We start from the raw sequence: 12,385 nt of genomic DNA, 5'->3' as shown, positions 1-12,385 counted from the left end.
TTGAACTAGAGCACAGCATTTAGTAGAAAATCATCCCATCTTGATTTTATAATTGCCAGTGCTAGAGACTCCACTATAACCCTTGGTAAATTGCCCCAATGATTAACTACCTTCACTGTTCTAAATATACACCTTATTTCCAGTCTCAATTCGCCTAGCCCAAGTTCCAGTTACTGGCTCTTGTTAGACCTTTGTCTGCTAGAGTAAAGAGCCCATTATTAAATATTGGATCCCCATGTAGGTACAGACACTCCCCAGGTTACGCAAGATCCGACTTATGTAAATTCGCACTTACAGAAAAAGTTCCATAAGCCGGAAATAGGATTTTTGAGTTGCAGAAATTTTTGCGTAATGTACAGGTATATGTTTCCGACTTATGCAAAATTTGAGTTACACAAGGCTTTCCGGAATGGAACGATTCCATAAGTCGGGGGGCGTCTGTACTTATAGCACATAGGGGATAAAAGTCACCCCTTAATCTTCTGTTTGTTAAATTAAATAGATCGAGAGACTCAAGAAGCTCACTCAGGACACTGGAACAATTTGTATAGTGGGGGTGCTGAGAGCCATTGAAACAAAATAACTGTGTATAATGGAAACCACTTTAAACTGGGGATTGGGGTGGCAGCACTCCCCACCACCCCAGTTCCAACACCTGTGCTCTAACACGTTTTCTGATCTTTTAATCATGCTTGAGCCTCTTCTCTGAACCCTTTCCAATTTATCAACATCTTTCTTTAATTGTGGGCATCACAACTGGACACAGGATTCAAGCAAAAAGAACAGGACGACTTGTGGCACCTTAGAGACTAACAAATTTATTTGAGCATAAGCTTTTGTGGGCTAAAACCCACTTCATTGGATGCATGCAGTGGAAAATACACTAGGAAGATATACACACACAGAGAGAACATGAAAAAATGGGTGTTGCCATACACACTATAACAAGAGTGATCAGTTAAGGTGGGCTATTATCAGCAGGAGAAAAAAAAACCTTTTGTGGTGATAATCAGGATGGCCCATTTCCAACAGTTGACAAGAAGGTGTGAGTAACCGTAGGGGAAAAATAAGCATGAAGAAATAGTTTTACTTTGTGTAATGAGCCATCCACTACCAGTCTTTATTCAAGCCTAAATTAATGGTGTCGAGTTTGCAAATTAATTCCAATTCAGCAGTCTCTTGGAGTCTGTTTTTGAAGTTTTTTTGTTGGAGAATTGTGACTTTGAGGTTTGTAATCGAGTGACCAGGGAGGTTGAAGTGTTCTCCAACTGGTTTTTGAATGTTATAATTCTTGAAGTCTGATTTGTGTCCATTTATTCGAGCAGTGGTCACACCAGAGCCAAATTGGTAAAAGAACCTCTCTACCCCGACTAGACTTTCCCCTGTTTATACATCCATAGATCATATTCGCACTGGTGGCCACAGTGATGCACTAGGATCAGATGTTCAGCTAATTATCCACCATGACCCTCCCCCAAATCACCTTTAGCATCGTGGCATCCCAGGATAAAGTCCCCCATTCTGTAAGTATGGCCTGCATTCCTTCTTCCTACCTGTGTCTGTATTAAAATGCACATTGTTTTTTTCTCCCTATTCACCAAGCAATCCAGAGTCCTGGGATCACCCCATGCTCTGCAAGGGTTGTGACTCCGGACCCAGCCTGCCTAAGTGCCTACAGCACTTCCTGGACTGGACCCTGTTCTTTAGGGTTATTCTGTTTGAAATGGGAATAAAGTCAAGTGCAACTTCGGACTTACTGTCTATGACCAGACCACTGTGGGGTCCTTCCCTCAACTGGCTACATAGCTCCAGGATCAGTTGCTCCTGATAATAGTCTGATCACATTCATAAGAACGGCCGCACTGGGTCAGACCAAAGGTCCATCTAGCCCAGTATCCTGTCTACCGACAGTGGCCAATGCCAGGTGCCCCAGAGGGAGTGAACAGAACAGGGAATCATCAAGTGATCTCTCTCCTGTCATCCATCACCACCCTCTGAAAGACAGAGGCTACGGACACCATTCCTTACCCAGCCTGGCTAATAGCCATTCATAGACTTAACCTCCATGAATTTATCCAGTTCTCTTTTAAACGCTGTTATAGTCCTAGCCTTCACAACCTCCTCAGGCAAGGAGTTCCACAGGTTAACTGGGCACTGTGTGAAGAACTTCCTTTTATTTGTTTTAAACCTGCTGCCCATTAATTTCATTTGGTGATCCCTAGTTCTTGTATGATGGGAATAAGTAAATAATTTTTCCTTATCTACTTTCTCCACACCACTCATGATTTTATAGACCTCTATCATATCCTCCCCTAGTCTCTTTTCCAAGCTGAGAAGTCCTAGCCTCTTTAATCTCTCCTCATATGGGACCCGTTCCAAACCCCTAATCATTTTAGTTGCCCTTCTCTGAACCTTTTCTAATGCCAGTATATCTTTTTTGAGATGAGGAGACCACATCTGTACGCAGTATTCAAGATGTGGGCGTACCATGGATTTATATAAGGGCAATAAGATACTCTCTGTCTTATTTTCTATCCCCTTTTTAATGGCTCATAACATCCTGTTTGCTTGTTTGACCCCCGCTGCACACTGCGAGGACGTCTTCAGAGAATTATCCATCGTGTGATAAATCAGGTTAAACAGGAGCCATTTGAAAGCACAACTACATGAGTTACACCTCACTCAAGCGCTTCAAAGGGTCCCTCCCAGTTTTTTTCTGTGCAACAGGGGCAGGCTAGAATTTAATGAAGTCACGGGGGGGGGGACGGGACTCTGGTGCTAAAGGCAGGAGGTGCGGGTTCTCCCTGCATGGTAGGGGCTCTGTGCCCAGGGAGGGGCAGAGGCTCATTCCACAGTAAATCAAACAGGATTTATGGGCTGAGCTGGTGAAGGCCTTACACGCAACTTGATGGCAGTCGTCTGTAGGACTGTTAGAATCTTGCATCCAGTCAATTCCAAACATTCAGGACATGGAAATAGTCCAGGCATCGGCGATCAGAATGATTCTGGAGGGTGGGAAGAAATCAGAAAAGCCAAAAAAGGGAAACATTAAACTCCTACCAGTTCTTTAGCACAGGCTAAGCACCTCAAGTATTTCTGCATTTGTCTGTAGATTAAATAACTGGTTGATGGTGCCCATTAACCCCCTTCCAGTATAACCATACACACACTCCATCTTATCCCTGCTTCTCCTCCATAACCCCTCCTGTGTTATGCTGGCGGAGAGTCGCTTCGGGCTAGAGAACAGGGTGACATTATTCCCTCTGGGAATGGAGGCCCCGGGGGTCCAGAGCAAGTGGACTCCCTGAGGGGGCCCACGGCAGAGACAGACGTGCTAAGGCTCCGAGAGGTGCGGCTCCAGGAGGTGGAGGGGCCTGACCCCGAGAGAGAGTGGACCCCCAAGAAGGGCTGTCGCACTGAAGGGGGTTCCCCCCAGGGACCGCATGGGGCCAAGAGTGGGCACGATCTGTGAGTCCATGACACCGACCAATTAACACATTGATATGGCTATGCCAAATGACTTTTCTCCCACACAAGAATGGGGGAGGGAAGGCAATGCATTGGCATGGGGAGAATGCACAGCGCCTAGCATGGGAGGAGAGAATGGAGGGCCCTCGTATTGGGGAAGGAGGAAATGTGGCATGCAGAAACCCTCACATGGGAAGGAAGGAGGTAACAGAGGTTCACTCAGGGCCCCTGCTGGGGGAAGGAGGAATGGGGGCACACAGAACTTGTGCCACAGAAGGGAGATTGGAAGGCTCTGATATGGGGGAAGAGGGAACAGTGGAAAAGGTGGGCACCCCCCCCCAGCATGGGGAGCACTTAATTAGGGGGCAACATTTCTATAAAGCATTTCAGTGTGGCCCAGAAGGAAAAGGCTCTTCCCCTCCCCTGTGTTTTCTCCATATAAACAAACATCATATAAAGCAGTGGTTCTCAAACTTTTGTACTGGTGACCCCTTTCACATAGAAAGCCTGAGTGTGACCCTCCCCCCTTATAAATTGAAAACACTTTATATATTTAACACCATTATAAATACTGGAGGCAAAGCAGGTTTGGGGTGGAGGCTGACAGTTCGCAACCCCCACATGTAAGAATCTTGTGACCCCCTGAGAGGTCCCAACCCCCAGTTTGAGTACTGACAAAGGAAATACTTCACTCAACATAACTTGTGGAACTCCTTGCCAGGGGATGTTGTGAAGGCCAAAACTATAACATGCCTCAAAACTAATTAGATTAATTAATCCACCACAGGTCCATCAATGGCTATTAGCCAAGATGGTCAGGGATGGAACTCTGAGTGTCCCTAGCCTCTGACTGCTCAAGACAGGGAGGGGATAACAAGGGATGGATCACCTGTTCTGTTGATTCCCTCTGAAATACTAGGCACCACCTACTATTGAAAGACAGGATACTGGACTGGGCTAGACAGACCATTGGCCTGAACCAGTATAGCCATTCTTAGGTTATCAATTTCCAGGTTTGCATTTTAATTTGTTTGGCTCATTGAAATGACACACCATTTATTTCGCATATATTCAGTAGCATGCTCTCAGCTTGTGAAGAAAATTGTAAACAACCACTTTGTGGCTGGGAGTGAAAGCAGGAAAACGGGGGTAATTCCCCCCCCCCCATCAGTAACCTCCCTCTCTCTGACAGGTTTCAGAGTAGCAACCATGTTAGTCTATCCGCAAAAGGAAAACTTGTGGCACTAACATTTATTTGAGCATGTATCCGAAGAAGTGGGCTTATGAAAGCTTATGCTCAAATAAATGTGTTAGTCTCTAAGGTGCCATAAGTCCTCCTGTTCTCTCTCTATGTAGAGCTGTTACTCATCTCCCACAGAAACAGAAATGACAGAATGGGGGCAGAAGGAAGTATTGATTCTTGCATCTGCACTCACTTCCTGAACTCTCACCAAAATACAGGAGAACACAGTAACTATCATTCATCCAAACCATTTTCTTATTCTTCTTAAATTCCCAGAACCAGGTAAGGGGAGGAACAACAACTTTACTGCAACGTTAAGTACAGAGCATCCTCCATTTTAGCTGATGTATGGGGTGTTAATGCATTTCACACCAAACCCCTTAGAACTGAGATTGCCCTTTTAGTAGAAAAATATAACCTAGTTTGACACCAAACCTCAGCTGTCTGGTAACAATCCAGAAGCACAATAAATTACCAGCAAACTGTTGCATGCATCTCCAGAGATAACTACTTACACTTCTTATGCTTCTTTCCTCTCCCCTTTTATCTACTGTTTCCAGAGATCAACAGCTCTTTTCGAACTTGTGGGTGGCTCTTAAAAGAGCCTTTGGGTTCAGTGAATTCGAATAGTAGCCGCCTGCTCACTTGCCCTTGGCTTTGTGGCTCTCGGTTTTCTTGGGCAGTAGCACCGCCTGGATGTTGGGCAGGACGCCCCCCTGCGCGATAGTGACTTTGCCCAGCAGCTTGTTCAGCTCCTCGTCGTTGCGGATGGCCAGCTGCAAGTGCCGGGGGATGATGCGGGTTTTCTTGTTGTCGCGGGCGGCGTTGCCAGCCAGCTCCAAGATTTCCGCCGTGAGGTACTCCAGCACCGCAGCCATGTAAACGGGAGCGCCGGCTCCCACTCGCTCCGCATAGTTCCCCTTGCGCAGCAGGCGGTGCACGCGGCCCACAGGGAACTGCAGCCCAGCCCGAGAAGAGCGAGACTTGGCCTTGGCCCGCACTTTGCCTCCCTGCTTTCCGCGGCCAGACATCCCGACACTACAGACCAACAACAGCGACTTGCACAACTCCAGAAACAGATGCTTGACCTTATACGGGCCCAGCCTTTTATAGGCTCGGGCAGATGAGCCACGCGACTTCTGATTGGCTCTACCTCTATCACCCAATGGGAAAGCTACTTCTCCACCTGGCCAATGGGGAGGAAAGATGCTGTGTCTATCCAATAAGAAGTGCGAGAATTAGAGTCCGTGTTCTTTGTTGCTGAGTTGGCCGTGGGGTGACGTGATCCTTGCTATCAGCCAATAAGAAAGGAAAAGGTAGGCTACCTCATTTACATAGGCGCGGTATAAATAAAGGGCCACCGCCGCAGGTTACAGCATTGTGTTTTGTAGGTTGCTTGTAGTCTTCAAGATGCCTGAACCAGCCAAGTCCGCTCCCGCGCCCAAGAAGGGCTCCAAGAAAGCGGTGACCAAGACCCAGAAGAAGGGGGATAAGAAGCGCCGCAAGACCCGCAAGGAGAGTTACTCCATTTATGTCTACAAGGTGCTGAAGCAGGTTCACCCCGACACCGGCATCTCTTCCAAGGCCATGGGCATCATGAACTCCTTCGTCAATGACATCTTCGAGCGCATCGCTGGGGAGGCGTCTCGCCTGGCGCATTACAACAAGCGCTCCACCATCACCTCCCGGGAGATCCAGACCGCCGTGCGCCTGCTGCTGCCCGGGGAGCTGGCCAAACACGCCGTGTCCGAGGGCACCAAGGCCGTGACCAAGTACACCAGCTCCAAGTAAACAAGGGCTGTGCCGCTCCGGAAAGTTGTTACACCCAAAACCCAAAGGCTCTTTTAAGAGCCACCTACTTTGTCAATGAGAGTTTGAGTCACTGTTTGACCAGCAGAAAGTTAAAAGCACCATTTTAAAATCAGCTTTGAATATTTAGGATAGCCCTAATACGTTGTTTATTCCTGGATCTTAACTCACAATCAAGTACTGTGTAATCATTAAAACCTGTTTAATGAGAGCTTCATAATGCTATGACTACACTAGTTATTTTCTTGGCTATTAAGGACATGCATTGGTTAAATGGGCCAGCTCTGAACAGGAAATGCAAAACTCCTCACTTCTGGGTGACACACGTTTAGGTGAATCAACATGAAATGTCTGTGTCCTTTCCATTTCCTATAGCTTGGAAGAGCTCGCGTCTTTATTCCCTTCATGCCTGAAACCCAGTGTGTTCTATGGATGGTCTTTTATAGACAAAATAAACCCAAGGGTTTTTTTGTTTTAATACCAGATTTTATAGGGACAGGCTGTATGAATTACATCCCAAACCAACCTTTCTCTGCTTCTCCAGGAGGCGAGAGCTGTTCATTTCCCGATCTCCTCAGATGGTTAACAATCTCCATTAAATCTGCCTTTCTAAAACCGGATTTGGGGGCTCGGAGACTGGAAAGGGGGCAGCTCGTTTGCCTTTGTTACAAGGCGGGGAGGGAGAGATTTCCCGTTTGCGACCACGTGGCAGCTCCGGTCCGGGTGGGGGAACTTCAACCATATCCACCCCGAGGAAACCACCCATCCCAGACCAGCTCTGGGCTCACCCCACACATTTTGAGACTTACTAGGATAGTCAATGGCTATTAGCCAGGCTGGGCAGGGATGGTGTCCCTTGTCTCTGTTTGCCAGAGGCTGGGAATGGGTGAGAGGAGATGGACACTTGATGATTCCCTGCTCTGTTCATTCCCTCTGGGGCACCCGGCATTGGCCACTGTCGGAAAACAGGACACTGGGCTAGAGGGACCTTTGGTCTGACCCCGTCTGGCCACTTTTATGTTCCTCCACACGCCCAAAAGCTAGAATTTTATTTTTCTTTAAGAATGAAGGCTGAAATCATCCCATTATCCCCCTGACTGCAGGAGCTGGGGGAGGGGGGGGGCTTTAAGGAACACAATAATTCTCACTAGACTCGTGACAAAATGTTCATGCGAGCTGACAACACTGTGTGGCCTCTCAAAGGTGGAAATTCAGCTTCCCGCAACACCCCCGAGTCTGGAGTCGCCCCAAGACCAGGGCCAAAGCACCAGTAAAATGCCCGTTTGCTAATGCGCCAATAACAAAGCCTTTGAAAGCAGGAAATCGATCACCCCCTCCTCGGGAGGCACACAGAGAAAAGGGGGTGCAGAGAAAACGGGGGGTGGCTTGTGCTTAGCACTGCACAGTCCAGCTGGGGCCCCAGGGAGCTGACCATTAGGAGTCTCTTAGGGAAGGAAATTGGAGTGATGTTTGTTTCCAAGTGGGCCATGGGTGAATATTCAAAAGCGGGGGCTCTCCATAGCCACCGCAGTGCAGGAGGGTGCAGGGAGGGTGGCTCTACGGCTCTGGGTGCTGGTCAGTGATAAATAAACCCCCGCGTCCCCTTACACCTTTTTGGGGGGTGTGAAGGGGATTTCTCTCTCCCCACCCTGTTTGCAGCTTCTCACTGTATCCCGCTCGAGCGCCAAACTCCGCTGTTTGAATTTAAAATTACCCGCGTAATGTTCTGATTGGCTGGAGGCGAAGGCCGCCGTCTCTCATTGGTGAGAGCCGGAAGCGTCCCTTTGTCAGGGCGAGGGGCGGGGGAGACGCAAGCGGTGGCGCCAGTTCTCACTCAGGTCGGACCCTGTGCTATATAAACCCCTACAGGCCGCTGCTTCTTTTACATATTGGTGGTGTTAGCGGTGTGTTTGCAGCATGTCTGGTCGTGGCAAGGGCGGGAAGGGGCTGGGCAAGGGTGGTGCTAAGAGGCACCGCAAAGTTTTGCGTGACAACATCCAGGGCATTACCAAGCCTGCGATCCGACGCTTGGCTCGCCGCGGCGGGGTGAAGCGTATCTCGGGGCTGATCTACGAAGAGACCCGCGGGGTGCTGAAGGTTTTCCTGGAGAACGTGATCCGCGATGCGGTGACCTACACCGAGCACGCCAAGCGCAAAACCGTGACCGCCATGGATGTGGTCTACGCCCTGAAACGCCAGGGGCGCACCCTGTACGGCTTCGGGGGCTGAGTCGGCTTTTAACCCCCCTAAAACATTCATTTCCCTAAGGTCCTTTTAAGGGCCACCCACGTGTGCACGGAGAGAGCTGAGTTTGCTGAGCCTGGGAAGGCCAAGGGTCAAACAGTTCTGGGGTTAGTGAGGGCACAGGGCTGGTGGTATAAGTTAAGGGCCGGGCCGGCTGCTCGAAGGAGGGGCTCCGGGGTTTGTAGGTTTCTGAAGTGCAGCAACACACTTGATGCTTCCTGGATGTTTTTCTGAGCCTGCTGTTCAATATTGGCAATTCTGTTCACTCTGGTCCTGCAAAACATTAGTCCTGTGTGTGTGTGTGTGTAACAGGAGGATTTTGCAATGGCGGGTGGTGTTACTTGTATAACAGATGGGGTAAGGCTAGGCGGTGCACATTAAGCACCGTTAGCGTGCCCCCTCTTTCTCCCCCCCCCATACCATTACAATGGGGAACAATTGTTTCCACTCAGCAGGCGCTAAAGGTCTGTGGCAGCTCATTTGGTGCCACAGCAAAGGGGGATTGGACGGGCGTCTACTCCCCAGACATCCACGTTGTGCTGATTGGGATACGTCTCCCTGTTGTCATATTGTCTTCCGGGACCTGGGCCAGCCCCTAATCCTGCGGTGCCGCTGTCCCTAGCTTCAGGCGAGCTCCGTGGGCTGCTGAAGCAGAGTGGCGGCCTTGCGGGTCCGTTCTTGCCTGGCCCAGGAAATTCAAACTCTGCCTCTGGTTACGTTCCTGGGGGCCCAGGAAGGCGGCTGAATGGTCTGGTGCACTGGAGGGGAGTCTGAGACACCTGGAAGAGCAGGAAGGCCTTGGCCCCCTCCTGAGCTCTAAGGTGCCACAAGTTCTCCTGTTCTTTTTCCAGGCAGTACAGGCTCCCCAGGGTGAGGTTTGCACAGAACAAGCGCTATTCTCCCGCCCCTAAAACTGGGCACCCAAATGTTCAGTAGAAGCCAGGAGCAGGGGGCCAGGAGCCCAGACCTCCTAAATCCTGCATAGGTGAGTCCTGGGTTGGTGGGGGGACAGGATGGGAGGCGGGTGCCAATGGCTGATACATGAGAGCATCAAAAGTGCCCGTTGACCCGTAGGGTTGTTAGCGTGTTCACAAGTCAAACCCCCCTTAGACCGTGAAGCTGGCCTGGCCCTGCCCAGATTGAAAACAGGACTCACGACTTCCCAGTGAAACAAAAAACTTTATTGGGGGGGGGCGGGAGGGGTGAAAAACCAAGTGCGGCAGGAGGAGAAATTGGGAGCCAGAAACAGGTTCCCTCCTTGGGAGTAAATCATTTCACAGGACATCAAGGAGCATTTCAACAGAGCACCCACACATCACTGTGCCTTTCCATCGGGCACACTGCTGATTTCTAGCAAATGTTCAAGGCCCCCAGCAAAGGGTCATTTTCCACAAGTGCCTCCAGGTAGCTGGTTTGGGGGGCGGGGGACACAGTTGCAAAGACAGAGGGGGGGAAACAAAGCATTGTCCGAAAGGCATCGTTTTCGTCATTGGCAGCAGCTGACAGCCCAGGGGTCCTGATGCAACTACCCCAGGAGGGAACAGGCTTGCAAAACTCCCGCCCCCCACACACATACAATAGAGCCAGGGTTGACAAGAAAACAGTCATGGAGCAGGGCGATGTCTCAGGGACAGCGAGGGAGAGAGAAAATGAGCTGCCGAGCAGGCAGATGAGATGCAGAGACGCTCCTAGAACAAGCTGATGATTGTAAAAAATCAGGGAAGAGGGGAGGAGATGAAATAAGCAGCCCCAGGCCCTAAATAGTAATACGACACCCCCAGACCAGCCCCCCTCACCCAAATACTGCTCCAAATCGCAGCCCTTACCCAGAACGCCCCTGACCGGCCAGCTGGGGGACCCAGTGAGGCTATGTCTACCCTACAGCTTAGGTGGGTGTAACTTAAGTCGCTCAGGGGTGCGGAAAAACCACACGCACACACCTCGGGCGACATCAGTGACACCAACCTAAGCGCCGGTGTGGACCTCCCCGAGCTTCTCCCACTGACACAGCTACGGCTGCTTGTTGGGGGTGGATTCATTAAGAGCCCTCTCCCGCCGTCAGCTTCGAGCGGCTCCTGAAAATGGGCCCTGACCCAAGAAAGCAAGACAGTGTGCAAAGAGGCGCAAGCAAGCGAAAGACAGAGGGCATGGCGAGGAGAGAAAAAAGAAACATGCGCAGAATTCATGTCCCCCGCAGATTTTCTTTTCCCCACCCTGTAGAATAATCAAAATCCAAAGTGCCACCACTCTCGCCACGGCTGGCTGCTCCAGCGGTGAGCCAGCTGCCCCTCGCTTCTGGCACCACAGCAGCCCCTGGTGGGCAAAAGGTGTCATTGCAGCGCCTCCCCAGCAGAATCGATTATTCTACGGGGCGGGGGGAAAGAAAATCTGTGGGGGACATGAATTCTGTGCTTCTGTTTCTTTTGTGAAAAAGCCAGGGGGGACAACCCTCCCACTTCTAAAAGTGTGTGTGGGGGGGAGATTCTCTGCCCCGCCTTCAGGTTCTGGCGGCGAGCGTGCGGCCAGGGGAGAGACAGAGAGAGAGAAAGCGAGGACGACAAGGCGAGAGAGGCGGGATGAGCAGACGGGCCAAGCAAGAATGAGCGAAAGAGAAAGCGAACGAGCGGAGAAACAGAGCGAGCGAGCATGCAGCAGGCGGGTGAGCAAAGGGGCAAGCAAGAGAGGGTGCAACAGCAGAGAAAGAGAGCAAGACAGAGCAGCGGGGGGAGCAAACCGGAGCAGAGAGCGAGCGAGAGACAGCTGATGGCAAGTCAAGTCAAGAGCAAGCAGAGGCGAGAACACGCGAGCAGCGAGCGAGGGAAGAGACACCAGCAAGCAGAGGAGAGCAAGCGAGCGATTGACAAGCAAGAGAGAGAACAAGCGCCATGCAGCCGGGCAAGCAAACAGAGAGCGAGAAGCCAGGCTGGCAAAGGCGTGAGCGAAAGGCGTGAGGCCAGGGGGAAGTAAAAGGCGGAGCAGGGGAGAGAGAGGGAACGTGGCAGGAGAGAGCATCAAAGCATCCCAGCAAGTGCAGGGGAGAGGAAGCAAGACCAAGGCCGGGCTACATCACCCCGAGCGACATGACAGGCCGATGTAAGCGCCGGTGGGGCCAGAAACGAGACAGACCGGCAGGGGGAGCAAAGGCGGGGAGGTGAGGGCAGAGCCAAGCGAGCAAGAGACAGGCTGGACAAGCAAAGGCGGGAGCAAAGAAACGTGCGTGTCGGAGCAAGCGAGCCGGCGCGGGAGAGGGACTGGAGCAGAGGGGCGTGCCAGGGGGCGAGGTTGTGTGGCCAGTGTTGGGACGAGAAGCCAGGAGAGAGCAGGGCTCAGCGAGCGAGCGCCTGCAGCTGGGCGAGCGAAAGAAACAAGCGAGCCGGGGGGTGCGAACGGGCCGGAGCTAAAGAGAGAGCGAGCTAGCGCAAGCCGCCGGGCGAGCGAAGGGGAGAAAGACCCCGAGCCACGTCGGAGCAGACAGAGGGGTTCCTGCATCGCCCCCTCCCTTGCCTTTGCCAGAGGATCTGTCTGTCTCACACACACACGCTGGAGGGCGAGGATGAGAAAGGCCACACCCTACATGCGGGGGGCGGGAAGGGGGAGATGACTGTTCTCAGTGACCCCACA

General features: G+C 51.2%; 3 protein-coding genes across 4 annotated transcripts; 2 read left to right on the top strand and 1 right to left on the bottom strand.

Moving 5' to 3' along the window:
- Nucleotides 1–798: 798 nt before the first annotated feature.
- On the bottom strand, nt 799–5,770 carry LOC128829529 (histone H2A.J-like). Of its 2 annotated transcripts, none has more exons than XR_008443347.1 (2): nt 5,227–5,770; nt 799–3,005 (listed from the first exon to the last, which is right to left on the bottom strand). XR_008443347.1 is itself a non-coding variant. In XM_054014993.1 (2 exons), the coding sequence occupies exons 1-2, from the start codon at nt 5,740–5,742 to the stop codon at nt 2,963–2,965; spliced, it is 429 nt and encodes a 142-aa protein (XP_053870968.1). In that variant the 5' UTR covers nt 5,743–5,770; the 3' UTR covers nt 799–2,962. The 2 variants fall into 2 exon arrangements, 1 of the variants encoding a protein (XP_053870968.1); XM_054014993.1 differs by having other exon boundaries at nt 5,357–5,770.
- Nucleotides 5,771–6,108: 338 nt separating this feature from the next.
- On the top strand, nt 6,109–6,665 carry LOC128829530 (histone H2B 8). Its single transcript, XM_054014994.1, has one exon. The coding sequence runs from the start codon at nt 6,122–6,124 to the stop codon at nt 6,500–6,502; it is 381 nt and encodes a 126-aa protein (XP_053870969.1). The 5' UTR covers nt 6,109–6,121; the 3' UTR covers nt 6,503–6,665.
- Nucleotides 6,666–8,434: 1,769 nt separating this feature from the next.
- LOC128829534 (histone H4) lies at nt 8,435–8,749 on the top strand. Its single transcript, XM_054014999.1, has one exon. The coding sequence runs from the start codon at nt 8,438–8,440 to the stop codon at nt 8,747–8,749; it is 312 nt and encodes a 103-aa protein (XP_053870974.1). The 5' UTR covers nt 8,435–8,437.
- The last annotated feature ends 3,636 nt before the right edge of the window (nt 8,750–12,385 follow it).

Source organism: Malaclemys terrapin (assembly GCF_027887155.1).
Source record: "Malaclemys terrapin pileata isolate rMalTer1 chromosome 20 unlocalized genomic scaffold, rMalTer1.hap1 SUPER_20_unloc_2, whole genome shotgun sequence".
Lineage (NCBI taxonomy): Eukaryota > Metazoa > Chordata > Testudines > Emydidae > Malaclemys > Malaclemys terrapin.
This window is presented reverse-complemented; position numbering and strand designations above follow the sequence as displayed.